Source organism: Pterocles gutturalis, unplaced genomic scaffold (genome assembly GCF_000699245.1).
Source record: "Pterocles gutturalis isolate BGI_N339 unplaced genomic scaffold, ASM69924v1 scaffold7566, whole genome shotgun sequence".
Lineage (NCBI taxonomy): Eukaryota > Metazoa > Chordata > Aves > Pterocliformes > Pteroclidae > Pterocles > Pterocles gutturalis.
The window spans coordinates 74,223-102,118 of record NW_010100254.1 but is presented as its reverse complement, the minus strand read 5'-3'; the positions used below and the strand labels follow the sequence as shown (position 1 = coordinate 102,118).

Here is a 27,896-nt window from a genome sequence, read left to right as displayed (position 1 = left end):
TAAGAGAGATAACTAATTGTAATTATGAATTCTTGTCTGAAAGTGAATTACTGTATAAGTTTGAAATAGCAAAGTTGTTACACTGTGCAAACAGTGTTGTCCCTACTATAATTTTAATGACCAACTATTTTCATCCGTGAGAGCTTCATAGTGAAAATTTCATAGCAGAGGAGTCTTAAGAATTTGTACTTCACATTCTGGAAATATCACTGCTTCAATAATGGATCTTGTCCATGGTGTTGAATACAGCAAATTCTACCTTACGGTCCAAATATCCTTTAAATAACAGCTTTACAGAAGTATGTGAACCTTGAAAGAAAAGAACTATGACTGATGTTGCATTTCAGAAATCCACATTCTTAACGTGAAGCTTTCTTTTCAAAGAGTTGCTTGACAAGGGATTGTGCTAGAAGAGTTTCAGACTTAAGGAAATATTGTTGAAGGTCATGTAATGGGCTTGCCAGTTAAAAATTATATTTACGGTAGGTTAATACTTGGAATTTTTTTAATGCTGTTACACCGTTTGTTGCCAGGGGAAATGATAAAAAGATGCAGGTATTCCTGAAGAAACTTTGAAACAAGCATTTCTGATAAAACCTTGTTAAAGATCCAGCTTTAGAAATTTGTAATTACAGAGGCTTTCTGTAAGTACAGAAATAATTAAATGGTCTTAGCTTTTCAGAATAAGTGACTGATTTTATGTCAGTGATACGAAGTTATGCTTCTTTCTGCCTTCTGGCAACAAGTAACTTCATATTGTAACCAGAACACAAAAAAATGTATATATTTTAATATGCAGATAGCATAGCTCATACATGGTTTGCTCTTCCTGTAGATTTTTTTTTTTTTGTAATAATATTCTGGATATTTGCTTTTTAATAATGTGATGAAATGTATTTTGTTTGTTTGGGTGTTGAAGATACTGTGTTTTCCTTTATGTCAGGAATCTTAATGTTTTTTGGGTTGCTCAGCTTTTACTATAGGGTTCCACAATTTTCTTAACTTGCAGTAAGATGCTGTTACTGCAGGGAGGGTCCTTGATATGCATTACTTCCTCCTCCTTTGTGATGGTACTAGCATTTTTTCCCTGATGCAGCTGACCGTCCTACTGCTGATATAGTCGAGTAGCCAGGGCTATTCTTTTATCAGCAGCCTGTACATTAGCTGTCTGAAGTCATTGGCATAACTGTAACTGAAAGCAGCCTAATCTTATGGCTGTTATGTGATGGTGTTAACTTGCCTTTGAGAACTCTGGGACACTACAAGATATATATGACAAAGTAGTGTGGGAATCAAACTCGTGTTGCTTTTAAGTGTTACTGACCCACTAGAAAATAGTAATGGTGTGGTGTATGGTGTGGTTGTGTTGGTGAGTTGTGGGGTTTTTTTTGTTCCTCCTCCCTCAGCCACCAAGTGGCATGAGGTTCCTTTGTGTGCATTCTTTCTCCTTCTCCCTCTCCTTTTACTGGCCTGTTACTGCTTATCTGACTTTCTTGAGATCAGCACTTCTTTAGATTGGCTTTTTAGGTTTTATATTTCTGGCTGGAGGCATCTACTGTACCTTAGTCTAGCTTATCAGTGCAGTTGCTGAGGGGTGGTATTGGGTTCTCCAGTATCATCTATGGCAAATACGGAGTTACGCTTTTCACTGATACCATAAATTCAGCATTCTCGGACCAGACCTGTCATGGATCTTATACAGAACTTGAAAATGCCAGCCTGAGATAATAAGAGGAGAGGAGCATATCGTGGAGGCCAAACAATGTTTGGCCTGCTCTATTTACCATCATGAGCTGGATTCTTTGGAAGGTTCTTGTATGCTTTCTCAGAATGCTTTCCCAGCTTGCAAGTATTTACACTTCAGGACTTGAACCAAAGATGGTATTTTTTTGTTTAATGGAACAAGAGTCCATTAAACTATCGATGTGTCCACTTCTGTATAAAAGTTTGTTGTCCATTGTGTTAGGCAGCAAGACATTTTGCAGTTAATCTGTACAATGTGTCAAGATGTATGCTGGTTTGTTTTGAACTTGTTACCTCATGGTTTTACTTGCTGCCACTGGGTACTTAATAAGCGACAGGAAGCAACAAAGAGCAGTTATTCTGTGTTCACCTTTTCAATACCTCTTCTCTTTTTTATAGACCTCTGTCATATTCTTCTTTGTCTCCTTTTCAGGCTGAAGGAACTCAGACTGACTGGGCATTCCTTGTACAGAAAACTGACCATCCTTTTTCCCCTTCTCTAGATGTCTTCCAAATGATACATAATCCTTACCAGAGCTGAATGAGACATTTCAGAGAAGCAAATTTACTGTACATGATGCCATGGAATCTCTAGAGTGCAATATTATTACAGTATGGTTTAGTGTTTCCTAACATAGACTGCTAATGTAATTATGGGTCATAATTTTTTGGTATAAATTTTTCTCATTAATGAGAATATTTACACTAGCCTGAATGTTGACACTACCTTGAAAGTAGGACAGATCCTGGAGTTGAAATGAAAGTATTGATTTTACCAGTGCTTTTGCCTGACAAGTGTTCTTAAAATTGAGTGCACCATTTTCTGCATTTGCTCTGAAAACAGGAAACATGGGCAGTGTACGTTTTTGAGGCATTAACTGTTTTTACACCCATAGTTAGCTCTTGACTGTTCGGGTTATTGGAGGCAGAGTGGGATAGGGGAAGTTTAGTTATCCTAGATAATAGTGACTGTACTAGCCAAGTGGTTTCTAGACAGTGTTGTGGAAACATTCCGCCTAGTATTGGAAAGTAATCCAGATGGTTCTGCACCAAGTTGCTAGTGTATCTGGATCTGGAAGGAGTAGAGAGTTCATGTGAAGTGCCAAGTGGAAATGACATTTTGTTGCCTGAACTGACCCAGAACAGAAGCAGCGAAGGTTTGGTTGCACGTGTTTGTTCAGACTGTTCAAACTGTGTGAAAATGGCAATTCTGCTCCTGCACTTGCACAGATCTTGGAAACAATGCCGCTGGATTTATCAGAGTGTAGCCTGGACTAACATCCAGGGTATGGTTTATCTGTCAGCGGGTTATCTGTGCTAGTAGCACATTTGATTTAATTCATGTGTTGAGAGTAGTGAGACATTGCATGGTTATGATCAGGGTAATTGTCAGAAATTTTAGGAATATGGTTTGAATATGTTTTAGTGTTTTGGCTGCCTAATATCTGTGACTGTCTTACATCTATGGTGAAGTTTTGTGAATAAAAAGTAGTCTTCACTATATGTGAACTTTGTGGAATTTGTTTTTAATAAACATTAGGACTTTTTCAGTGTTTGGAGACTGCTGTTCTATAAAGTCTGTTAGGTTATTGTTTTTTTTATTTATTTTTTTAATATATACTAAAAGTAGAAAAGTAAGATTGAGTTGAAGAAGGAACTTTTGTCTTTGAATGTATTTATTGACATAATTCCTTGCTACGTTTGGTATTCATGTTCATTTAGGGGCACCACTGTGGTTTTAAACATGATTGAATATAAAAATTTTTTAAAATGAGAAAAACTGATGTATATGAATTGCATATTGATTTGCTGTCTTATGTGTAAGAAGGCTATTGAAAGAGAGATTAACTTTTCTTCAGCTTTATACTCTGTATGTGGGTTAGTAGTTGGACAAAATATAAGCACTTTTTTTTGAAAAACAGAAAAGCAACAAGTGAGCATTTGTTTGAAGATACTTGAAAACTGTAGGCTGTTTGACAGTTCTGGGTCTTTTAAATTCAGTAATGTTTCCTTAACTGTTGCAGTAATTTCCTTTTGGGTTTTGACACTCAGGAGGAAATAAAATCTTGACCATTTGAACTGATCATAGTTTTTTGAATCCCAATTCTTTTATCTTCTCATAATACTGAGTATGCAGTCTGGTTTTTAAACAAATTGTTCAGTTATATCTAGTATTGTGCATCTTCTGTTTAAATAGTTTTCTTACAGTAGTCTTTGTCCGCAATTTTTCTGTAAGCCTAAAAGGCTTGATTTTGCTCCACAAGTTGTTACTTTGAAATCTGATTCCACTGGATGGTGATCAGGAATGCTGTGTAACAGCATTCTTTGTGTGACTTTTCACCAAGACTTCTTTCATGCAGCTGCTTGGGAAAAGGCCAGCTAACAACGCCGTGGTTTTATGTCATCATCTGGGCCCTCTTCCCATCTCCTGGGTTAGTGTTGGGATCTCCCAAGTCTATAAAAACATCATATGCTATGTGTTTGTGTTGCTATTGTTATTATTAGAGTAAGCGACTCTCACAGTCAGGTTTACTATTCTGATGAGTTTTCTTGGTATTAATGTTTGAGAATGTGGATGGTGTAATGTCATATCTATGCATTTTTCAAGAAGTGCTTACCTGCAAGTGTTCTGGTCCTTTCATGCAGATTTGCAGGAGTTTGTGTGTGTATTTTTTTACTGTGAAGACAGTAAAATTTATAAACAATTTAAAATATTTTACTAAAATAAATATACATATAATCAAATAATTTATATTGTATTGTTATTCTTTATATTCCTAGTAATCATAATGTATAACTAGGAAAAAGATTTTTAGAGCTTTAGATAAATATTTATGACATTTCTTCCTTTTGTTATATAAAAATATTTATTGAGGGCGGGGGAAGAGACTCATTAATGCCATAGCATGCCAGATAAAATTACTAAAGCTATTAGCTTACTCAGTGGACCACTGAAATGTAATCTGTAGGTGTTTCAAAAATGAACTATATGTTGTGCTACTGAATGATGTTCCAAAGTGAATTTTTCCTGTGTACCAGTTCCTTAGTTTAGGAACAAATTTTGTTAAATGGAGAGTTCGGTGAAATTCTGTAGTAGTACTATTAATGTTTTTAACAGAAATTGTCTCTTCATTCTACATACCAATGATAAAGGTTAACTACCAACCACAGTGATGAGATCCCTAGCGGTTAGTGTGAGCACCTTGTTGCCTAACTTTGAAAAGAGTGGATCAGACAGTGTAGTGAATAGTACTGTATTAACTACAGGACACTCTAAAACTGTGTTTACTAGAGTGAGGAAAAGACAGTAACTTAAGCTGACAGAGTTCTCTTCTGCAAGTTTTTGTTGTCTTTACAGGAAAGGAAGATCAGGGTCAAAACAAAAGAGTACAGAATGCCTTAATGAGGAGACACTTAACTAAAGGTCTAAAATCTTACCCCCCAGCAAATAGTAACAATATAAGTACGTCTTTGCCGGATTCACCTTTCAAAGAGGAGTAGAGCTGAGTCTTGGGGTCAGTCAGCAAATCTGATAGTTGTGGAAACTGAGGATGCAATTTCATGTTATCTAGGACAGCTGGGACTATCTAGGACTCTGCTGAAAGGAGTGGACTGTGGTTTTCCTGTGGCTGGGTGTTTCTTCACTGCTGGTTTTGTGTATGGTACTTTCATGACCTCAATATGGATTACATCATCTTATTTACTGATCTTACTGGAAAGTAAACTTTTGTTTTCCTTCAAGTTTAGTAATCAGATGAATACAATTTTATTTACCCTGCTACATGACAAGCTTATACTAAAGTGGAGAGTAAGGTGAGAAATTAACCTTTTCATGACAGGCCACAGTTGAAATGGATCAAGGTGTGTCCTTAAATTACCACCCAGAGCAACCCTAATAAGAAACAAACATTTCAACAAAGAAAGGTTTTTCCATGCTAGAAGAATACGTTCACTGAGTTTAGGACTGAGCTGTAGTTACAGCTAAAGTAAAATTTCCTTAGTGAGATGTAATAGACTCTTTAGAAACTTACACAGAACGTGTTAACAAATTTTACTCTGCAATTTAGTGCGCGATTAGGAGATGTTAATGACATCCCAGAGCTCTCTTGTGGGACCACACTGGTACTGTAGCTGGATCTAGGTGTGAAGTGATGATTCCAGCCTTTACAGCCTGTTACTGCTTTGCAGCACAGTATCAACGTTGATGTGGGACATGGCGCTAGTGTAGTGCCTACTCCATCAGTTCACAAGCTGTAGGTGGGCTTCTCTTGATTTGGATGGTAGGATGGATTGTAAGTCTGTTGCTGCTATTTTATTATGAAGTAAAAGATTATAAAAGCAAGACTTCAGAATTTGCACTGGAATATGATTTAAAGGCACTATGAATTTATTTATGGTGAAAATGCTTGTGAATCAAGTTTTGAACACTTAAACAGTAGTTCTAAAGGCAAAAAATTACATGGATGGATAATGTACTATATATTATTTATCTTCCTAGATTTTCTTTGTTAATTTTAGATTACTTTGTTGGAGTTTGCTTCTATTTATAGAGTTCTTTGTTGGCAACAGTCTTTTGTTTGCTGATGGTGAAATTTTTAAAAGTATTGTTCTCTGCTCTGGGATAACAGATCAACTTTTTATTTTTGGTTAGGGTTCTGGAGCCTGAGATTTGTTGCTCTGAATGTTAATTAATAATGAATAGTCAGATTATACCTGCTAAGTATGTGCTGTAACGTGTTAACTGAGTAAAAAATAGTTAGGGACCTGAAATAAAAATCTCAGCAGAAGATTGGTAAAATTTGGATAGATTCTGTGCTGGTAATTAAACCAGAACATGACATAAAACCGAGCAAAACTCAGTAGTGTGTCTTTCTGGGGTAAATAAAAAAGGACTCAACTGAAAAGCTGGAAGTTTCATAAGATATATTTAAACTTTGAAGGCTTTGCAGCATGAGTTTCTAATTTCTGATATTGGAGAAAGCTTTTCATTATTGTTATCAAAGTAGATCTTGGAGTTGATTTATATGTAGTTTTGATGTTGTTTTAATGTTGGTTGAAGTTGTTTCCTAAGATGTGTCTACAAAGGCAAGTGTCTTAGCTATACTTGTGTGATGTTATCTTAGAAAGCACAGAGGGTTGTTTTTTTTTTTTTTTTTTTTTTTGAAAGGTGAGCAACATTTCCCAAAGTTATTGGACTTGAAAGCACAGTTGAAGTAAATATTTTTAATTTTAATTTGTCTGTCACCAGTAAGTTGTTTCTAGTAAGTAATGACCAAAAACTGATGACATTTGACAATTTCTGCATGGAGGCATTGGTTGTTGTAGAATATTGGGTAGTTTAAAGCAAAAGAGGCAGTGAATCTGCCAGCCCATGGTAACCTGCTGTATTTTTTTGCAGCGGTTTCAGAGAAAGCAGTTCTGATAGGAATGCACAGAAACAAACAAACTCAATGGCTGATTTGAATCCTTATAATACATTTCTTAGTTTCTTGTTTTTAAGGTAAAACCTAAATTTCTTTTCAAATAAGCAAGCTAGGCGTTCTCATCTAGTAAAAACATTATTATTGAGAAAGCACATATGTAAAATGGCCACCTTCTCAAAGACTAAGAAATAGTAAGTCAAATAAGAAAAAAGAAAAGAAAATTCTGATGATAGGGAAAATTTTAAGAACATTTTGCAAGATGGTATTACTGGCATTTGCAAAAGCTTTTGTGCGCCACTTAAAGCTGTCCTGCAAGGGAGATGAAAGCAAAAGTAAACTGAGTTTAAGCAATTCAGTGGCAAGAGTTTGTTAGTAATTACTGTAAATTTTATAAGTAAAATTAAAATAAGTGAGTAATAAATCTGTGGCCAGTTGTTTGGATGCAAACCATGCACAACGAAAGTGAGTGGAAGCTTATAATTGATTTAAATAGTAAAGGACGTGGTTTATACAGATGAGTTTTTAAAAAAACTCATTGGGAACAAAAGTGATCTGAAAAATGGCATGAGTTCCTGGCTAAGTTTGGGTAACAATTAAGAAAACAGAGTATCCTGTTGTTTTTTCTGTGCAGTATTTTGGGTGAAGAGGAATGGTGATAAATTAATTTCAGTTCCAACAGGAACTAGGGAGAATGTTTTAAATGTTATTAAATATGTAGAACAGTGCTACTGGAGTTTTCTTTCAAACTCCAAATCATGGGTATACAGCAGTATTCTTCACACTTAAACATTTGGAAGGCTCGAAAGGACTGTGTTTAATAATGTTTTTGGGGGAGGAGGGAGAAAAAAGATGTATAGTTGCTGATGAAGTTGATAGTTGCCCAAGAATAATGTAGCCAGTGATTTGAATAGGAAGTCTACGAGCAATTGTTATGGCTTAGATGGAGTCAATGAAAAATGTGTATTTTAATGTCTTAAATATCATAACTCCTTACAAATGCTTGCTTCTCTTATCAGCTATATGTACAGTTTGCATGGGTGTCTCTTTAGGTTGTTTTTCTATACCTGCAGACAAAGTAGGCAGTTGTCATCCATTGAGGAACAGTGCTCAACTCTGAACATGGCAATAGGTACCGTTTTCTGTTGGGATTCTGAGCTCTGTGCTCTGCCTGAAAGTCATTGTCTAAAAGAGAAGGAAGTGTCAGCAGAGGATGGGGGAGGCATTTTTTTCTCAGTGTGCTGTATAGTCAAGAGCCCTCTCAGTTGTGGAAAACATTTAAAGTATGCTTTATGAGCTACTATGCTAGTAGTTAATTCTTCCATCAGTGAGATAGAGGAGAGTTATCACACTTGTTTTGTTTGGCTGTAGATGTCCTTACTTCCATGCTTACTCTTTGTAGTGAAAGTGACTAGTCCTTTGATGCTTAGAAATAAGACAATGGTTGTTTGCTTCCTTTTTCGGTTTTGCTCTGCCATTATCTGGTCCTTATATGGGAAAACTGAATCTTTGTGACCTCCCTTAAGTTGACAAGTTTTGTGAAGGAGTCTACAGACCTTCTTGAGTTCTCCAATGATAGAGATTCCACAGCACCTTTAGGCAACAAGTTCTTAACCACCCTTGTTACAGAAAAGTGCATTCCTTATTCTTTCTTCATTGATTGCTGCTGAACTTCTGTCTCTTTTCGGTTCTTCCAGGTGAGCTGGTGAGCTGGGTGTTGCTTTTTGGCAATTCTGTATTTCTTCACTGGTGAAACTTTGGACAAAAGAATGTTTAAGCAGTTGTGTATGGAGTCTCTGAGTCCTAGTGGGAGGTGGTGCTGGAGTCAGGCTTCTTTTAAAGATGTAGGTGTTTGAGGCTGGTAACCTAAGGGTTCTGCAACCTCCCCTATGGTTAAATTGTTATTGGACAGGTTGTAATTTTTCAGCAAGGTCAGATCATCTGAGATCCAAAGGTACCAGATGGAAACCAATAGATAAGAACCCTCATCCTCAGTTCCCTGTGAACTTACTGATACCTTGTTCAAAAAATGTATTAGTGCTGTATAGATACTGGTTTTGTTATAATGACATATGAAAGTGTGCTATTGCCCACAGCTATCCTGGATGTGCACTCTGTATTTTGGAAATCAGAATATATTAAGCTTGTAGGTTTCTGGCTGTATTGTTTATTTTTTTTTTATAGTGATGGAGTATTTGTTCAGTTACTTCTGGAACTGGTTTCTCGTAGTGAAAACTCTTAACCTAAATTTCACTTGGCTTAATAAGTGTTATTTTTTTTAATGTCTCTTGTAAATTTTTTATATTTACATAGTAATTTTTCATTATACGTGAGTGTAACTGGAGTACAGGCGTAATTATGTTTGAAGTAAAAGCTTTTGCGTCTGAGTTACTAACTGAACAAGGGTTTTCTCAAAATGTCAGTGTCACTTTTCTACTGGTTTAATGACTTTGTTAGAGGAATAGTGTTTCTATTTGAGTTAATTTTTTGAGAGGAGATTTAAAATAAATATTCACCATTAACACTGTGTTGATGTTCATTTATCTGTCCTTAGTAAGATAACTGGCTTAGGGCAGTTTGCAAGTCTGAGAAAAGGCCTTATAAACACTTGTTGCTTGCAGGTATTTCAAGTAGAGGAGAGAATAAAAAAAGACTGATTTTTATAGGCTTTTCTCAGTCTGTTTGTTAATGATGATTTTAAAATGGTCTGTTGGAACTGTTTTTAAAAGTAGCTCAAGTTGTCAGTTTATACTTTCTTTTTTCTACTCTTTTATTACTCTTATGCTTTATCTTTGTGGAATAATTCTACAAACCATTTGCGAATAAAGTGATGAAGTAGCACAGACACTGTATTTAGTTGCAGATGAAATACTAGAATGATACGTGTTATGCTGACCATTGAGTATAAGAGTTGTGTGTGTGCTTTTCACTTTCTATATAAACTACAACTACCAATTCAGTAAATGAGGAGGGGACGCAAATTTGTTGGAAGCAGCTAGAAAAGATCTGTGCTTTAAAAAAAGAATAAGAGGCATGTATGAAAATCCAGATACTAAATACCATTCCAGAGTCTCAACAGTACTGCTTTTAAGTAAGTACAATTTTATGTTTAGCTCAGTTTAAGAGTCAAAGTACATTTGGGTAAAGAAATTAAGAAGCCTTAGATTCAGCAGAGTAGTTTCAAAGAGAAAATCCAAGATGAAAACAAAAAAGACTGCAGTGAGGCAGTGTGGTGTGGTTTGGTTTTTGTGTGGGGTGGTTTTTTTTGTGTGTGTTTTTTTTCCTTCCATTATAGGATGCATTTGCACAATGATAATTTACTTTACCTAATCTAATAATCTGCTAGATTATCTAATTATGTAAATCTGTAATTTTATGTCCTTAATATTTGCATACGAGTAAGCCTGGGTAGGAGGAAAGCACAATTATTTTTAAGGTGTACTGAAGGTGTTGTGATGAAAGACTTTAGTTTTTGTCTTGGAAGAACAGAATTAATGCTAAATAACTAGCCACACCAAATTCACTCTCAGATGAGGGGAGTGATTACTCTTGTAATTCTATTAATAGTATTAGTATGTTAATATTTTGAATTAGCTATATAGCAACTTCTGCTAAATTTACAGTTATAGCAAACTGTCCTCTACTGAAACAAACCTACAACTCTAAGGATCTTAAGTATTGAAAAAAGACCTAAAATTAATAGGTTTCTTTCTGAATTGCTGTTTCCCATTCCCCCCCATCCATCCAACCAAATGTCAGACAGTTGGGAATGTTTACTTCTTGAAATGTTGTTAACGCACAATATGGTAAGTAACTAAGCATTTATTGATGACCCCAGGTTAATGAGTTAGAACAGGACTTGATACGGGAGTTGATATTCCTATGAAAAAATGACTTGGACACACCTTTAAAGAACGAAAAGAGATTGGAAAGAGGGGATGTGTCTGTGTTGACATTTCTTTCTATAGAAAGAATACAGGAGTCTAGTCAAATTAGAATTACTTTATTTAAATAAAAAGTATACACAGAAACCATATATGATGGTGATGCTTGCATAAATACTAGTTTGTTTAGATGATATTTCCCTTTTACATAGCTTTTATGCAATGACTACGTTAATCCAAGAAATGTAAAGAAATAACCTGCTTTTCCATTTGTGTGTCACTGTTTGTCTAAATCATTAGTATTTGGATTTCATGGAGTGTTATTTGTATAAATTCTCCACTGAATAAACTTAGAAATGTATTGCAGCTTATCTAAATTTTGGATAATATAAAATGAAATGTGAACAAAATTAAATAACTTATGTCTATAATATTCTAAACAGTTAAAATAGTCCATGGAAAAAAGTGTTTTAAAAGACTCTTTGTGCTATAATTGAAATGTCCTTTAAGCTTCTAGAAAATGTTAAAATTAAATACAATTATAACTTTTTGTAGGTTGGGCTCATGTGGTTTGTGCTCTGTACATTCCCGAGGTGCAGTTTGCAAATGTTTCTACAATGGAACCTATCGTGTTGCAGTCTGTTCCTCATGATCGTTATAATAAGGTATAATTATGTGTCATTTTATCTATATCTAATGCATTTCTTTAAAAACTTGTGAGCTTTAATAATCTAAAACTATACTGCTTAGAATACACTTGACATAAAGTTAATAAATGTATGGAATAATGCTGTATGTTTTCTGCTATGGCTTTATGATAGATTCAAGAATTAAGAAAGCTATTAAATTAAGCTGTAAGGTTATCTACCATATCTCATTATTCTTTTACAGATTAGGGTCTGTTTTGCTAATTAAAAATATCGTGATCTTTTAATAATGGTTTATTTTGAAAGGAATGTGAAGTATTTCCCATAGGTTAAAATAATGATTGCGGCTTATTTGAAATGTTATTATTAATTACTACTAAGTCCTACTGCTGTATTGTTATGATGTTCATAAACGTTTCTTGCAGGAAGAAAAGCTATGCTAATATATTAAGGCAAAAGCTTGCTGACTTTTGCCTTTATAAACAGTATTCACTTTAGTGGGATTGTTTACTTGTGGAAGAACTGCTCCTAAATAAGGGTCAGCGTGAAGGAATGTTTTATAAAGATTGGTGAGAGCTTATTTACAAAAAAAAAAAAAAGCAAGGCAGTGTAAAAGTAACTTATTAATGTTCTATATTGATAATTATATTTTTCTACTTGTTTAACTTGTGCTACCTCTTCACCACTAGACTTAACTACCTTCTTCTTTGTATTTTTATATTCTCCCTTCTGTAAGCACCAAACTATCTGAATTTCTGAATACTTTTATTACGTATTTTTCTTGCGTTGTTCTTTTTACCTCCAGTTTCTTTCTTTTACTTTATTTTATGATGGTTTGTGGATGCTGGGGTAAAAGAGGAATAGCCTGTGTTCTAAAAGAAAGAGGGGAAAAAAAAAGACATATCACCTCTGGTACTCTTCCTACAAGGAAATGAGTCCTCTTTATGTTGTCTCTGTGACCCCCCTCAAGATTACATCTCTGATTTATATGCCTCCACCCACCCCCAGTTCTCCTATCCTTTTTTCTTTTTTTCATACTTTGGTATTTTCCTTGTCTGTTTCACATTCTCACAATTAATGTCAGTATGTATTGCCCATTTTTTTTACTGAAAAGCCAGGAGTCAAACTCTAGGTTCTTCTCGTGCTTTCTTACTATGTACTACCTGAGCTTCTCACTGTTGGCTTCCTTCTGCATTGGCAAGAACATGCAACAATGAGATTAAGTGCAGAACTAATAAAACTTTTGTGTTTGGACACAAAGCAGTACAGATTTGCTGTGGCAGATGAGTTTATTTTCTCTCTCTCCTCAATTCTGGGCCAACAGCACATCTGTTTTCTCATTTGTCCTTGAGTAGTAGTCATAATGTTTTTATTGGTAATGGTTCTTCCCTCGTGTACTTGAAAAATTTTGTAGAACATTTTGGATTTGGTTTTATCTTGCACCATTTCCACTGATGGTAATTGATATTGGATGAGTAAATCCTTGTAACTTAAAAAAATGTACTCTGCATCTTTTAACATTTCTTGTTCACAAAGTCCATTTTGATCTATGTCTTTAGTCTTAAATACCTTTTTGTTACAACTGTATTTGCTTCTTTCTTGGACAGTTTTGCTTCCAAATATGTGAGTTGTAGTTGTTTTTTACTGCTAAAATTCCTATTTGCATTTTATTGGCCTGTAGTTACCATGATTATTTTTTCTTGATTGGTAATTACTAGGGCTATACAGATCACGTGGATAAAGTTCCTGATGTTGTCTAGCTCTGTTTTCTGCATTTTTGGTGGGTGTTCTGATTTGTGCCTGTTTTCCATGTTAACAGTCAGCCTAAAACTACTTTCATACAGGCCACTACAGTATATTGTAAAGTATAGTGAGAATGATATGAGAAATTTCAAGGTTTGGGGTCAGACTTCTAGCCTGCAAATTTTTTTAATTTTTTTTTTTCCCTTGTCCTCTCTTTTTAGAGAACTTGGCTTTTGCTCTCTATTTGGTTCAGGGAGTTAGTGGTTGTGGATTTCAGGGGAATTCAAGAAGTGCTTGTAGAGTGGTTGCTGCAGCAAACCTCCTGAAACCAATCTAACTTCACTGCCAACAGCAGTCTAGTTGTAACAGCACAGGATTTAAGAAGGATTTAAGAGGCAATCACTAATAGGGAACTCTTCCCAAATTTTTTGATAAATGTGTAGCCAGTGCTGAGTTTGGTACTGCTGTGGCTAAACTATCACCCGTTCCCAAATGGGCTAGTTTTGAGCAATACCCCCAAAACAAATACAACTACTAATTCCTTTTCCAGGTAGCCTGCAATAATTTCACCTCCCACCCCCCTTGATATTCAATATAAATTATGTTTATTTAAATTATTTTATTTTTTTTTTAGATCAGAAACTTTGTAAAGCATTTAACTCTTGACTTCATCAATTTGGGATGAAATGGGAAAGAAAATCTGGTTTTTTTTGAGAAGTAGATACAACAAACAGTTCTCAAAACATTTGTTGCATGTTGTGAACAAATATAAACATGTAGTTAAGAAAAAAATGACTACAGTTGTTTCTCTTTTTAGAGAGGCTTAGTGGTAATTTTATTCTGTCTGTCAACTCAGGTTGGAATAGGATGGTTTTAAGAAAGATTTTATTTCTTGTGAAGACCAAAATAATTCTGTGTGTGCGGCTGGATACATATGGAATGCTAATGTATGGAATTGGGGGAAAATATAGGCCAATGAGAATTACCATAAGGGAGAATTTATACTATAGTCTTTAAAATAAAGACAAACATCATTGGACTTTTGCCAGGAGATAGTACTTAATTTGCACAGTTTTTTCTGTGCACTTGTTTCTTTGTTGGACACTGAAACATGCAATATTACAAAGGTAGTGCTAAATGCAAGAACCACAGCAGACACCAAAGCATAAGGCTTATCAACATGAAGACATTTGGCTGCTCCTTCCTTGAAGCTTACCTGCTTCTGGGATAAAAATGATCACATTACAGAATGAATCCACTGAATGACTTGATTAGTGGACTAACTAACAGGAAAGCTCTTCTTACAGAGTCACTTCCTAAAAGAGATGAACTAGTAGTTTCTCTGCTATTTAGTAGGTGTTTGTTACTCCTTGGATGGTTGTGAATGGATAATATATATTTATTTTATGTGAGCTTCATTTGTCTCTTTCAGGTTCATTTGAAAGTATGTGGTAATTGATTATAAGTACTGTGTTAAGGAATCTCTTATAAGAGCCGATTAAAAAATGGGTGTGTCTGGAGTTTCCTGATCTGCCTGGTAGTAAAGGCAGCTGTTAGACTTTTATTTCAGTACTTGCTGCAGCAATGAGAAATTTCTGTAGAACTCTTACGTTTGATTCTGTAAGCAGGGAATGAGTAAACTATTGCTCAAATTACTTTTTGTTTTATAAGGTTTTTTTTGCCTCATCTTCCCTTCTGTCTTCGCTTTTGCAAAGAAGATTTGTGTTTTGAATCTTTGAAGGAAAAATGCTGACAGAAACATACACATTTTGCAAAGCTGCCCTTATTTTGCAATTAAAAAAACTAAGATATTTGTTGTGTATTTTGAGTGAAATTTCCTTGCTGAGTCAAAAGCTTTGTGTAATTTTTTGCTTATTTTCCAGTGTGTTTGGGAGAAGTCTAAGTACTCTGATCCTTTAAGAGCTCTGAAGAGCACCACTGTCCTAGGTGGTAGGACACAGAGTTTTACATTTTCATATTCCAGAGGTCTTAGAAGAGGTGTAGCAACTGCATGGATTTGCAAATGCATGAAAGTCTTTGGTTTTCTGCTTTGTGAAAGCAAGATGAAGGTTCTCAGGCTTCTGGAATTGTTTGTGTGTCTAAGAGAAGGTAGAAGTATGAGGAGCTCAGCTTTAGAGAGCTCATCTTCCCATTCCAACCATCCATGTTGGAATGGGAAGATGAACCTTCTTTGGCCCCATTTCACGTGGAAGATTAGGAAACAGGTTTTATACTTCTCGTGGCTGTTGTAGGAAGGATAGACATTCGTTGAGCTTGTTAAAATGAGTAGGCAGTCCACCATGTTGTGTTTAAACTTGTATGTAATGTAGCTGGTCGTTTGTTATAGTTTTTCAGTCATTTAAATTGATTTAGGGGGTCCTGAAATACAGACCATAAGCGTAGTATGTAGTGTTGAAAAACTGTGCCTACACCCTTACTAAATGGAATGATTTTATTGCTTTTCTTTCTGAGCTTCAGTGAGGAAAAAAGTTACAGATCTTAAGGCAAAACTCTGGAAAAAAAAGAACAGTAACTGGAGCTTCAGTTGTATGCAGTCTGTTAACTATTTGTAGAGGTACCTTACTCTTGAGGTTACTTAGACTTAATGTAGTTATTCAGATGAGGTTGATAGATCATGACCTTGTTTGTTCCTAAAAACTAAATGTGTCAGGTCATCGCATGGAAAGCTAAAAAGCAGCCTGTCTCAGACCCTGTCAAACGACTGAGTTATCTGTATGCACTACCTTGATGTACAAAGGGAGCAAGGCAAAGAATTAAATAGGATTATCCCTTTTCTGATCCTTCAAATGTTAGGATATAGGGTATGATTTCAGGATATATTAGCTATTGGGTTTAATGCTTTTTAAAAGTCTTGGGGAAACTGTACAAGAATGACTTGCCTACCGTAGAGCGTTGCATGTTAACAAAAATGCTTTAGTTAGCTGACATCTCATGTTAAATTTTGTTCTAAATACCTCTGTAAAAAGCTGTTCTGATCTCAGAATTTCACTCGTTTTCATGTCTTTCTGAGTAATACTGGTTTTGCATTATATCGTTTTTATTTCAGTGCTGTCTTTGTCCATTTTTCTTAAACTGTATTTTCTACTACCCGTGACTGATGTTCTTTATATTTATTATTCTACTTATTCTCTGCCTCGCTGAAGGGAGGTTGTGATACAGTTGCAATAAGTCAGTTACAGTTTACATGTAGGCAGTTTTTTTTTTGGAGAAAAAAAAGTTTCTCCTTTCTCATATAAGATCTTGTAATGGGATTTCGACAGAGGTAGCAGTATGTCATTGATGTTTGTTGTCTCAGTAAGGTTCTCTCTCATTACAGACACTTGACTACCCAATTCTGGAGGATACTTTCATTAAGAATCTGTTCTTAAATTGTTAAATTTTATACATGAATGTGATCTGATAGAATTTCTCTAGATGGTATTTTGGTTATTAGGATGGAGAGAGATTTAGTTTGGCTAATGTTTCTTCCTGAAATGCTGATGAAAGATTGTAGTGATGTCTGGTATAATAGTGAGCTTCCATACAGCTTGTATCCATGTTTGTGCATGTCTTTTTTTTTTTTCCATTTTACTGATAATGTTTTTTGAAAATATTACAAATTGCCACAGTATCCTAGTAAAACAAATTAATTGAAAGAAACACTCTGAAAAATATTTTCAGGTACTAGACCAGTTGTTTTAATTTTAACTTGTTTTTGAGGTTGAAATGGGTTTAATGTACTAATTTAAGCTTTGTTTACAGAAGGTTCTTGCTTGATTAGTTTCTAAGATATTTATGGGCCTGTCCAAGTCATACTGAAATTAAAGCAGAGTTCTGTTAAACACAGTATTTAATTAAAGGCAACTGAGCATAATGTGAATATTGAAGACCTCTGAAAATTCTTTACGCTAAATGTACAAATGAAATTAAGTTTGCAGGTTTTCTATATGTGATTTTGTAGAGGTATGCATGTATACTGTGTGGTATCTTGTACCATTAGGTGTTCAGTCTTATTTGATGTTTCTGAATGCTACCAATATAGGTGACCTTAAATGAATGTGAAAATGATTGCAACCTAAAAGGACATAAACACAAACTTGAAAGCAAGGAAAATCTGGAAGCCTAATGCTATTAAGCTTTGGCTGTTTAACTGTTTGGTTAGTTGAATAGTAGTATAGACATAATTAGACTTTTATAAAGAAGTTCTTATGTAAGCTTAGCTGCAAAATGTAGTCGTTCTCACCCTAGAATCTCCTGTGAGTAACACAGAATTTATTTGCATGCTTCGTATCATGTTAAGTATTTTCTTTTCGACAGACATGCTATATTTGTGATGAACAAGGCAGAGAAAGTAAAGCAGCCACTGGTGCTTGTATGACGTGTAATAAACATGGATGTCGACAAGCTTTTCATGTAACATGGTAAGTATATTTTATTATTTAACATCTCTGATGTTCCAAAAGGAATCAATGAACACAGTGTAACGAATAAACTCTGTAGTATATTTCTGAGTAAAGAAATATAGTAAAGTGGTTTGTGTAGAAATATCTAACTTTATTATGATAGAGTTTACTAACAATATAGCAGTGGCAGCATAGACATTGCTGTGAGCTGCAAAAGCTGTCTGATAATACTCCCTTGGGTTGTATTAAATGCTGTGTGTTCCTGTGAATAAGGTTTAGTTGTTTTTTTTTTTTTGTGTTACATTATTTTTCTTAGGTTGTATTTTATAGGATATGAGAATATGAAGACATTGTTTGTTTACCTGGTAACTGATTTTATGTTTTTGATAAATTAGTGGGAAAAATTACTGAGCTATACATAAAAATACACTAGACTCATGCCTTCTGGTACAGATTTCCAAATATTTGGGCATAATTTACCTCACTGGTTTTATCTAGATGATACATATCTATCCTGAACTATTAGTTTAGGTTTCATGTATAGCTGTTGGAGAAAAAACAGCTGTGTCCACCGTTTGATTCTTTCCACTTTAAGATATTTAGGTTTGCTTCCATTCAGGAGATTCTTGTCTCAGTTTATGGACTTCTAAAAGAGGCTGGATAATTACATTAAACCACATGTTAACAGGTAAAAGGGGGCAAAAGGAGCTCCACCCCAAAATTTACAGGCATTATTTGTGTTTTCAAATTCAGCTGAAGCTATTTCACAGTATATAGATAGCAGATTTACACCGACTGCTACATAATCTGTGGATTTACTTATCTATTTGTGAGTGTCCCAGTATGCTTCTTCGTGACCAGCTCAGTCAGGGAAATGGTATTTATGCACACAGTTAAACTACTTCAATGTATTTTCTTCAGTGTAATCAAGTGATGCGTTGAATGCCTTGTGCAGATCTTAAAGGATATAATTCTGTAGTTTAGGTGCTGATCTCTTGGCTACCGTATTTTTTTGTTTCTTTTAATCACTTGACTATCTGTCAGGTTTTACTCCTTCATAAGCATCTAATTTTTCTTTGTATGTGATCAATGTCAAGTTTCTTTTTATGGTGAAAATGGATTGTGTTCCTCAAAGTGTGCATACCATGTAAAGAGGTTACTTACAGATGTGAAAAAATATGTACGTCCAAGTGTTTGGATGAAAAGGTCTGTTTTCTTTTAAAGAGTTAGATGCATACGAGAGTCCTTTTCGTCTTTCTTCTTTCTTCCAAAACCCTGTTTTCAGTGATTGCCATAAAGACTATGAGAATTAGGTTCAAAATTAAAATATTTGTCTTGACAATTTTTAGAATTTGTTTGTTTTAAAAACCCCACATATGTACTATAAAATGGTATCTAGCCAGAGAGTACTGTGACTGAGGATATTGAGAAGCTTCTGTAATATTTAAAAAATGAAAGAAAAATGTGAAAACTACAGAAGGCAGAGATCCATGTGAGGTCTATAAATTTTGAATTAACAAAACTAATCTGTAAGGAAGAATGAGCTTGAGTCCATCTGTTTTGGTATGGCAAGCTTAGAATGATAAATCTTCACTTAAAAAGATCCTGTTAAATGTTTTCTGTAGTTGGCATCTTCTGTAGGTGTACACGTATTTAGGAAGCAGTATTTCTGGATTACCCAAGAACAATGTATTAACGAGGGGACAGTGATTTTAAAAAGCAATGAAAATAAACCACCTTATGTATTGTTCTTACATTTAAATACTCTGCATAATTTTGACTGTAACATGACATTATTATGCTAATGAAAATGATATGGAAAATGAAGCTGAATGTTTGGTTTCTCAATGTCTAAGTTGGTTTTGATTAAGAAAATAAATCAACATGACCAATGGGGAAAAACAAATTTGATTTGAAAAAATGTAGTAGAATATAGTAATAATCATCCTGGGTTAGGAAACTTTTTTAAAAAGAAAATTTATTTTTAAAAGAAATTAACCTGACACAGTCTTTTAAACCAATAAATATGGTTTGATTTATTATGTCATTGAAGTTCTATTAAGAAATAAAAGTAATTTTCTTGGCAAAGCAGGGAAGGATGTATGCGACTTTAGAAAATTTTCTTCTTTGGATGTGCAGTATGGTTTTGTTAAAAACTGTTTTTACTGTTCTTAGATAATTTTTGGCTTGAATTTGAGATAAAAATCATTTTAGATTGCTTAGTTTATTTATTTGTGGGAGTAGCTGCCTAATAAATATAGATTTTCAAGCTATAAGCTTGTGTGAGTGTCTTAAAGACTATGGAAAAGGCATCAGGCCGCAGTAGAAACCATACATGTTTTCCACTGGGCTACAAAGACTGATTATGTGCTCACATGCCATGAGAAGTCACATGAATGGAAATCTTTTCTATTAAATGCAGATATGAGTATCTGTACCTTATCAACTGTGATATTGTGGTACAACTTGATGTAAAATTGCTTTTCTTGAATGTTGTTTGGTTTATTTTTAGTGCACAGTTTGCAGGACTTCTTTGTGAAGAAGAAGGCAATGGTGCAGATAACGTCCAATACTGTGGCTACTGTAAATACCATTTTAGTAAACTGGTATGTATTTGTTAAATTCTATAAATAAATGTTGCTGACTTTTTTTTCCACTCTGAATTGTTATTAACACTAGAAATAATGTTTTCGTGTAGCTCAGAAAGTAGATAGTATTTCATTAAAACAATGTTTTAATCACAGTTATAGAAAGACTAGCTGAAATTCTTTTTAGAAATGGTTACTTTCTAGATGTGTGGGTTTTTCCCCTCTGCCAGAAATAGCATGCACATTTAGTGATTTTTTTTATTTTTTTTTTTTTAGTTCCTGTAATGTTTTCTTTAGCTATTTGATTAGTTGGCTTCTAGGAATTCAGTTCATTTGGAATAATCTAGAAAATATTACTTGTTACCCTGTGTATTTGAGAATAAAGAAGTCCTCCATTTCTTTCTGCTTCTGTTACTTTTGTTTTTAAGTGTTTTTCCTTTTGTTCTATTTCTCACTGTGTAGCCAGTGGATACTCCCTACCTATAAGTTCTCTGAAACACAGCCTCAAGGAAGTGAATTGTGGCTTGATTTTTAAAAAACAAACAAGCAAACAAAAACCTTCTAAATTTCTCAGTTATTTCACTAGGTCAGACCTCTGGAGTCTTTCCTGTCACTCATTATCAGTTTGACAGTTCCAGATACCTGTGTCTATGTATGTGTGTGAGCGTGTGGACTTGAAGGCTTTAACTGATGTTTAAAAAAATGTTATTTATGAATATTGAACTAAAATGTATAGACTTCAGATGGTGCTGTAAGTATAGTTAAACTTGCTGATTCCTTGTTCTCACTGCTAAAAAAGGTGAATACTTGGGTGACTTTTGAATAGGTTGCAATGAGGTACAAATGCAGGGCTAATGAACCATTTTAGCTTTCTAGAAAAGATTGGTGACATTAGCTCTGTGTTCTTGTGAATACTGATGAGTTTACTTCATAGTGAAGATGAGTCAGGGCTTTCTAGGCCCTTACTAAGCTATTTTTTTTTAAATTATCTTGAGCTAAGTATGCAAAAAGAACAAGAATGATCTGTTACTTAGCAGTGAAGGCAAGCTCTTACTATTATGCATTCAGTTTGAATGTTTCAGTGCTGCTATGATTGAGAACATGTATGTTTATTTAAAAAGCAAGTTCAAGGATAAAGACATAACTCCATATTTGACATTTAACTAGTTAGCTTTCCATTACTAAACTATAGTGGTAAGAACAGTAAAGACTGGCAAGATGATGTGTTTAGTGTTTCTTTAGGATTGTCGTGACTGTTGATGCCTGCTAAATAGAGGTGTTTAGTATTTACTACTGAACATGGTGGGTGGTGTGTATCTACTATACCACTGGAAACTTTGGTTGGCAAAGCACTGACCTGAAGTGTCTTTATAGTGCTACCTCAGTTATGATAAAGTAACAAATATTTTGAACACTGGCCTAGCGTAAAGTATTTGCAGTCCCAGACTAGGCTCTCAGACATTACAGAAATACAGGCAATGTCTGCTGCTTGTAGATGCATACATGACCATAGCATGTCATATCCTGTTTTCTAAACAATTTTGAGGAAAATACTGCAGATATGTCACTTGAATAATTAATCATGAAGCTATAAAGCAGCCACCTCACAATGCCTTTCAAGCATGTGGCAGTGTTGGCACTGTGGCTTCATGTGGTACTCATTTGAGCAATATCTTTTCTGTTTTATGTTATGAAAACTTGAAAACTATTAAAATTTTTAAAACTTTAAAAAGTGGTGTGTCTCTTTTCTTTTTGGAAAGCATATCTTGCAAATTCATGGGAGGTGTAAAAGTTGATATAAGGATAGGCTCTTTTCCTGGTATATGTTGGGTAGTCTTGTTAGTTTTATTAGTGTTAGTAATTTGTCAGTTTTCCAGTAACTGAAAGTTTTTTTTTCTTCAGTAAGACATCTTATCAGTTGAAATGCTTTATACTTTTTATTTATTCAAATGATTCCTTTTCTCTATCCATAAATATGTTTTCTCTTTTTAGAAAAAGAGCAAACGGGGATCTAATAGGTCATATGATCAAAGTTTAAGTGATTCTTCCTCTCACTCTCAGGATAAACATCATGAGAAGGAGAAAAAAGTAAGTGGATTTGTCGTTGCTAATTATTTGGCATATCTGCTTAATAGTATCACTTTCTGATAAATTTAATTTTTGCTGGAAAAGCATGAAGGAAATCTTGTTCCTGAAGCACTGAATAATAAATAAGACAGGTGATAAACTAGAGGTACTGGGGTCCAATGAGGAAGCTTCCATGAAGCTTCCCTTGCCTTAGTTTTCTGTTGGAATTTTTTTTGTGTAGCCTTTGTGACTCTGTGGGAAATTAAAACAGGGCTAGATATTTTAGCAAGTGTGCTGATAAACAGGTGCATCTAATTTTTAGTGTTTCAACCTGTTATCTTTTTCTCCTCATCAAAGAATTGACATCTCTTTTTGACACATCTGACTGGTACTGGTGGTAAAGCCCACTGTGATGGCAAAATACCTTGTCATTTACCTGGGACTCTTCCTGTGAGGGTACAAAGAACATAACTGACTGCTAATTTCTATCATTGGTGTATTATTTTAACAATTCAACTTTACATATTTTTAAAAAGAATTTTAAATTTATAATGATGATTACTTTACATTTTTATTACTGCTAGATTAATAGTCTGTGGGAAATTTGTCATCTGAATTCAACACAGGTTGGCAGCTCAGCGACACAGTAATGCAAATTTGCTTTGGTTGTTTTTGTAGCCCCCTAAGAATACATGCAAAACTGTTCACCTGCACGCATGCTGTACAACTAACTTAACAGAATTTTCTGTGGGTTTGGGTAGACTTAACTTTGCGTTGCTCAAAATCAAAATCAAAGAATGTATTGAACAAATGTGTATTGTATGAAGGAGCTATATTTATAGTGACAGGAAACTGAATAACAAATGTAGTTCTTCAGACCCTTAGTCTCCCTAGTACTTGATTGGGTTTTTAAGCTCACTTCCACTTTAGGTAGATGTTGATCTCCATTGTTCTTGTATAATCTTCTGTAGTCTTTATATGCGTGTAGGTGAATAGTTCTGTCTTCATCTGGTAATGCAGAAAAGAGAGTGCATTGTGATGTGTTTGTACATCTAAATCTAAATTTATGAATAAAATAACAAAAGTAGGGGGTTTGGGCACATCTTTTTTTCTTAGTAACATATTGCTAGAAAAAACCAATATTGAGTTACAGACTATAGAATGACCTGCAAGGTAAAACCTTACCAATAGGTGCCATATTTTTTTCTTAGGTTGCTTAGTTTTTCAGTGCTATCATATTTCAGGTCATGTTTTGTCAAAATACATGCATGGATGTTTACTCACATGGACAAAATATTGAATTTGAAGAAACTTTGAGGTGTGAGCGTGTGGCTAAATTTCGGTTTTGTCTGAGCAGTGCGAAAAAGCTGTTGTTTTTTGGTTTGGTGTGTTGTGGGTAGTTTTTTTTTTTAAAGTGACTATGGAGATACTATGCCGCTTCAGGTCGTAATATCTATAAAATCTTCAGGGAATACTTGGACTTTCTAACAGAGCATGTTCAGCCAATGTATCAGCTATTTTTTCTGCTAACTGCTCAGCTTCTCCTGCTCTGGAAGTGTTTTGATGTGCATCTTCCAGAAAGAGTTAATGTTGTGGCTTACCTTTGCAAGTCGTGGCCTTTTTCTGTGGCTTGAAGTTTGCAAGAAATAGGATATTAAAGTTTTTTTTCCTACCTTTTATGAACTGAAACATGATAATTGAGGTGATCTCACAATCTGTAATACCAAGTGAAGCAATGCAGTTTGAAGCACTGATCTGTTGACATTCACAGGTTCTCATATCATGTTATAGTGTGTTCACTTATCAAGTTTAATTTGCTTTATATGTTATGTAATAACAAAACATTATTCTAGTTAAAACCATTAAGTGGTGAAAAAAGTTGCAGTTTCCTAAAGCTGTTAATCGCCTAACTTCTTGTGGCTACAGATTTTTTGTTTGGTGTTTTAAATCTTATGTATTCTATAGTTAAAAAATGACCCATGCTTTGCAGAACACTAATCTTCAGTTAATGAACCCGTATGTGGTGTGGAGGCTCATTCTCTTGCTAAATCTGATTACCTTCAGCATGTGATATATTATTTGATACAATATATCAAATATACAGTGTATCTTGAGGAGGAGGGTAATTTTTTAGGGTGACCTCTTTAAGGTTTCCTCTTCTGTAAGTCTGTTTGGAATCTAAATCATTGTTGTATTACAGTAAGTATGCATATGTCTCTTCCCAAATACAGTCGTGTCTCGCCCCCTCCCCTCTCAGTAAGGGCACTCTAGTTTCTACTCTATCTTTCCTCTTTGTTCTTTGGAAATTTTGATGATCTGATCTTCAGGCATCCTTAAAGCTTTTCCTTTGGTCAAGCAGAAGCCATGTGAGTTGAGGATTGGAACCCTTTTTATTGTTAAGACCTCAAAAGCTATCTATTTGCATATAAAGTATTATTCTACAATAAGAAGAGGTTGGTCTGAAAATGTTGTTATGGGTAGCTCTCATTTTTGTAAACAGACACTGAGTTGAAAGCATGTGTTTTCCTTCATAATATGTATTTAGTATCTTCTGGGCACTGTGCATTCAAAATCAATAGCAAATGGATAAGGGTATAATAATATTAAAAAACCCAGAAACAAACCTTTGGTATGATTTAATTTAACTGAGGAATTTGAAGGTGCAGAATAAATAGCTTAGTTATATTCTGATTACTGCTGCACTAAGTACAGTTAGTTTGTATGGCAGAGATGCTATTTAGAAATGATTAGAGATGAGGCTGGGTGCCTCCTAATAGGGTTGGTAGTATGTTGCTTGACGTCCTGTTATAATATCAGTTTTTTCAGGGACCAGGTGTTTACCTCAAGCTTTTTTGGGAAAAAGCTTAGGCCACCATGAGGCTATGGAAGAATACCTTGCTTTCCTGGCAGCTTTATCTTTGGAAGGGACTAAAGAAGAAACTGAATTGTCTTGGATTGACCTTTGTGTAAAGGAAGTGTTTCATGCCACTTCTGTGAAAATTAGGCAAGCGTGCTAGCATTACATGTTTATGACTAATGAAAAATGTGAATTTACTAGATAGTAAGTAAGTAATATATAGCAGCTGAGTTGCACAAATTCCTTTTCTACTGGAAGTGCTTTGGTCTGGGCTGAGCAGGAAGGGGACATTTGAAACTCTTAGCTATAATGGCTCATATGCAAAATAAACAAAAATGGGCTTGTAACTGAAGTCTGCAAATGTGTAAGTAGTGGTAACTGAAGAGGCAAAAGGAATAAAATAGTGACGAGGAGCCCCAGGGCACTAGCACAGAAGCTGGAGGGTGTTGGTCTGAGGAGAACCTAAAATGCAGGAGCCCAGGACAAGTGTTTTAAACACTGAGCTACTGGCTAAAGGGAATTAATAATGGACATCTTCTTGCTGCCTGTCTTGTTCTTAAAGAATGTTACACCTTCTCTGATTTTGAGAGGAGAAACTTGAACATCTGAGTAGAGTTTGAGGCAGTGTGTGACATTGAGTGTGTTCCACTGTAGCCATGAGTTTGGTTGTTAGGCCTATGGGAAGGCAAAATTTAAAACACACCTCTACTCATTGTAAGTTTCCATAGGCTCTGTGTTGGTTTGTGAACTGTGTCCTGAACTGCCCAGACTTTTCCAATATGTTGTGAAGGAGCGTACTTTCGTATGTCAGGGCTATGACTTTCATTTGGGAGAAAGGCTCTTGATGCTTTTAAAGATATTTTAATGCTCTGTTTGGGCTGTTACAAATCAAGTCCCCTAAACACTAAGATCAGGTGTTCATTTATGTATTCCTCACTCCCTGAATGAGTGACTGAAAAGCTAAAATTGACCTGCTATGCATCACGTAAGATTCTGTGGCAAAAATAAGAATAGATTGTAGTTCTTTGGGTTACCATTCATCTGTATAAGCAATGGTTTCCTTTTTTCTCTTTCAAAAAAATAATATTCTGATTTAGTCTTGAAGAGTCAATTTATAGTACTCTATAAAGCGGACTGTTGCAAAGGCAGTTCTAATTATGGCATCCCTGTGTTAATTGCCTCATTTCATAAACTTAATGATGTTATTTGAGCATTAGGGTTTTTGTGTCACTTTTTAGGGAAAAAAAACTCCAGACTCATCTCAGTAATGCAGTATCCCACTGCATTTTTGTTAATTCTTTAAGTTTTTGTTGATCAGTTTAAAAGATTTGACTGTTCAGTAGTCTCAACTGTTCCTGATGTATGAAGCAAAATTGTAAGAATGCTAAAGATAGCTAGAAGGAAAGTGTTTTACAACCACTTTGAAATTGCTTCAAAGTAATGGTAGATAAATTTATTCAAATGAGAATTGTGTGGTATGGATGCTAATGGTGATGCTTATCCGTGTTGACTTCCAAATTCTAACCAGTCAGCGGGAAAGAAGAATGCCTCTGAAATCCCTCTAAAAACTGGTCAGTAAGTATATATCATATGTAGCTCAGTGTATATGTGGTCTTTAATATCTGTCTATGAGCTGCAGAACCTGATTCCTGTTTCCTAAGACTGAGTTTTTGGGTGTGTTCCCTGGTGTTCAAAAAGGTGTGACTTCATGTTACAGCCTCTCACTGTTGGTGCCAACAAATAGTATTTCTGTTTCTCGGCACCTGTTCTTTACTGACTTTGTAGGAGTGTAATTTTTTTCTTTTTTAGCGTATCTCTTCGTCCTGGTTTCAGCTGAGACAGAGTTAACTTTCTTCATAGTACCTAGTGTGAGGCTATGTTTTTGATTTGTGCTAAGAAGAAAGCTGATAACATAATGCTGTTTATAGTTGCTGCCAGGACAGTCAAGGACTTTTCAGCTTCTCTGCTGTGCCAGTGTCTGCAGGTACAGGAGGAGCTGGGAGGGAGCATAGCCCCAGTTACTAGCCTAGGATTCAAACTGAGGTTTAGGATTGAGACCCAAACTGGCCAGTAGTCTATTCCATATCATGCATGTCATGCCCAGTGTATAGATAAGGGTTTGTTCAGAAGTTGGTCCTTCTTGCTCTGGGTTGTCTCCCTCCGGGTCACCCCTCTCTCAGGCTCGTCTCAGTCTCTCGGACACCTGGGCTCTTATCTTTGTTCGGGAGCTGCATTTTCAGGACTCTCCCTGCTCTGGGATCATTGGCTGGGAACAGGCTGAGCCTTGGTCACCAGGTCATGAGCAGTGTCACTGGGTATCACTCATTTGTGCATTTCCATATACTGTTATTATTATATTTATATGTTAATATTATTATTATCATCTATTATTTTTCTCAATGTTATTGTAGTTTAGTTATTAAATTGTTCTTATATCAATCCACGAGTCTCTTTTCCCTTTAATTTTCTCCCCCATGCCTGGGAGGGTGAGTGAGTGGTGGTTCTATTTTGGCTACCATCCAGGGTCAAAACTGTGACGCTCTT

General features: G+C 35.1%; 1 protein-coding gene across 1 annotated transcript in view; it reads left to right on the top strand.

Annotated features, from left to right (window-relative positions):
* The window catches only part of MLLT10 (myeloid/lymphoid or mixed-lineage leukemia (trithorax homolog, Drosophila); translocated to, 10), a gene marked incomplete at both ends in the record, with an annotated part of 99,405 nt that overhangs the window by 1,476 nt on the left and 70,033 nt on the right, over positions 1-27,896 (top strand). Inside the window, 4 exons of the mRNA XM_010079055.1 lie at positions 11,603-11,712; positions 17,755-17,858; positions 20,353-20,446; positions 22,421-22,516. Coding sequence (XP_010077357.1) covers positions 11,603-11,712; positions 17,755-17,858; positions 20,353-20,446; positions 22,421-22,516 — 404 coding nt within the window. The remainder of the gene's footprint in view (positions 1-11,602; positions 11,713-17,754; positions 17,859-20,352; positions 20,447-22,420; positions 22,517-27,896) is intronic.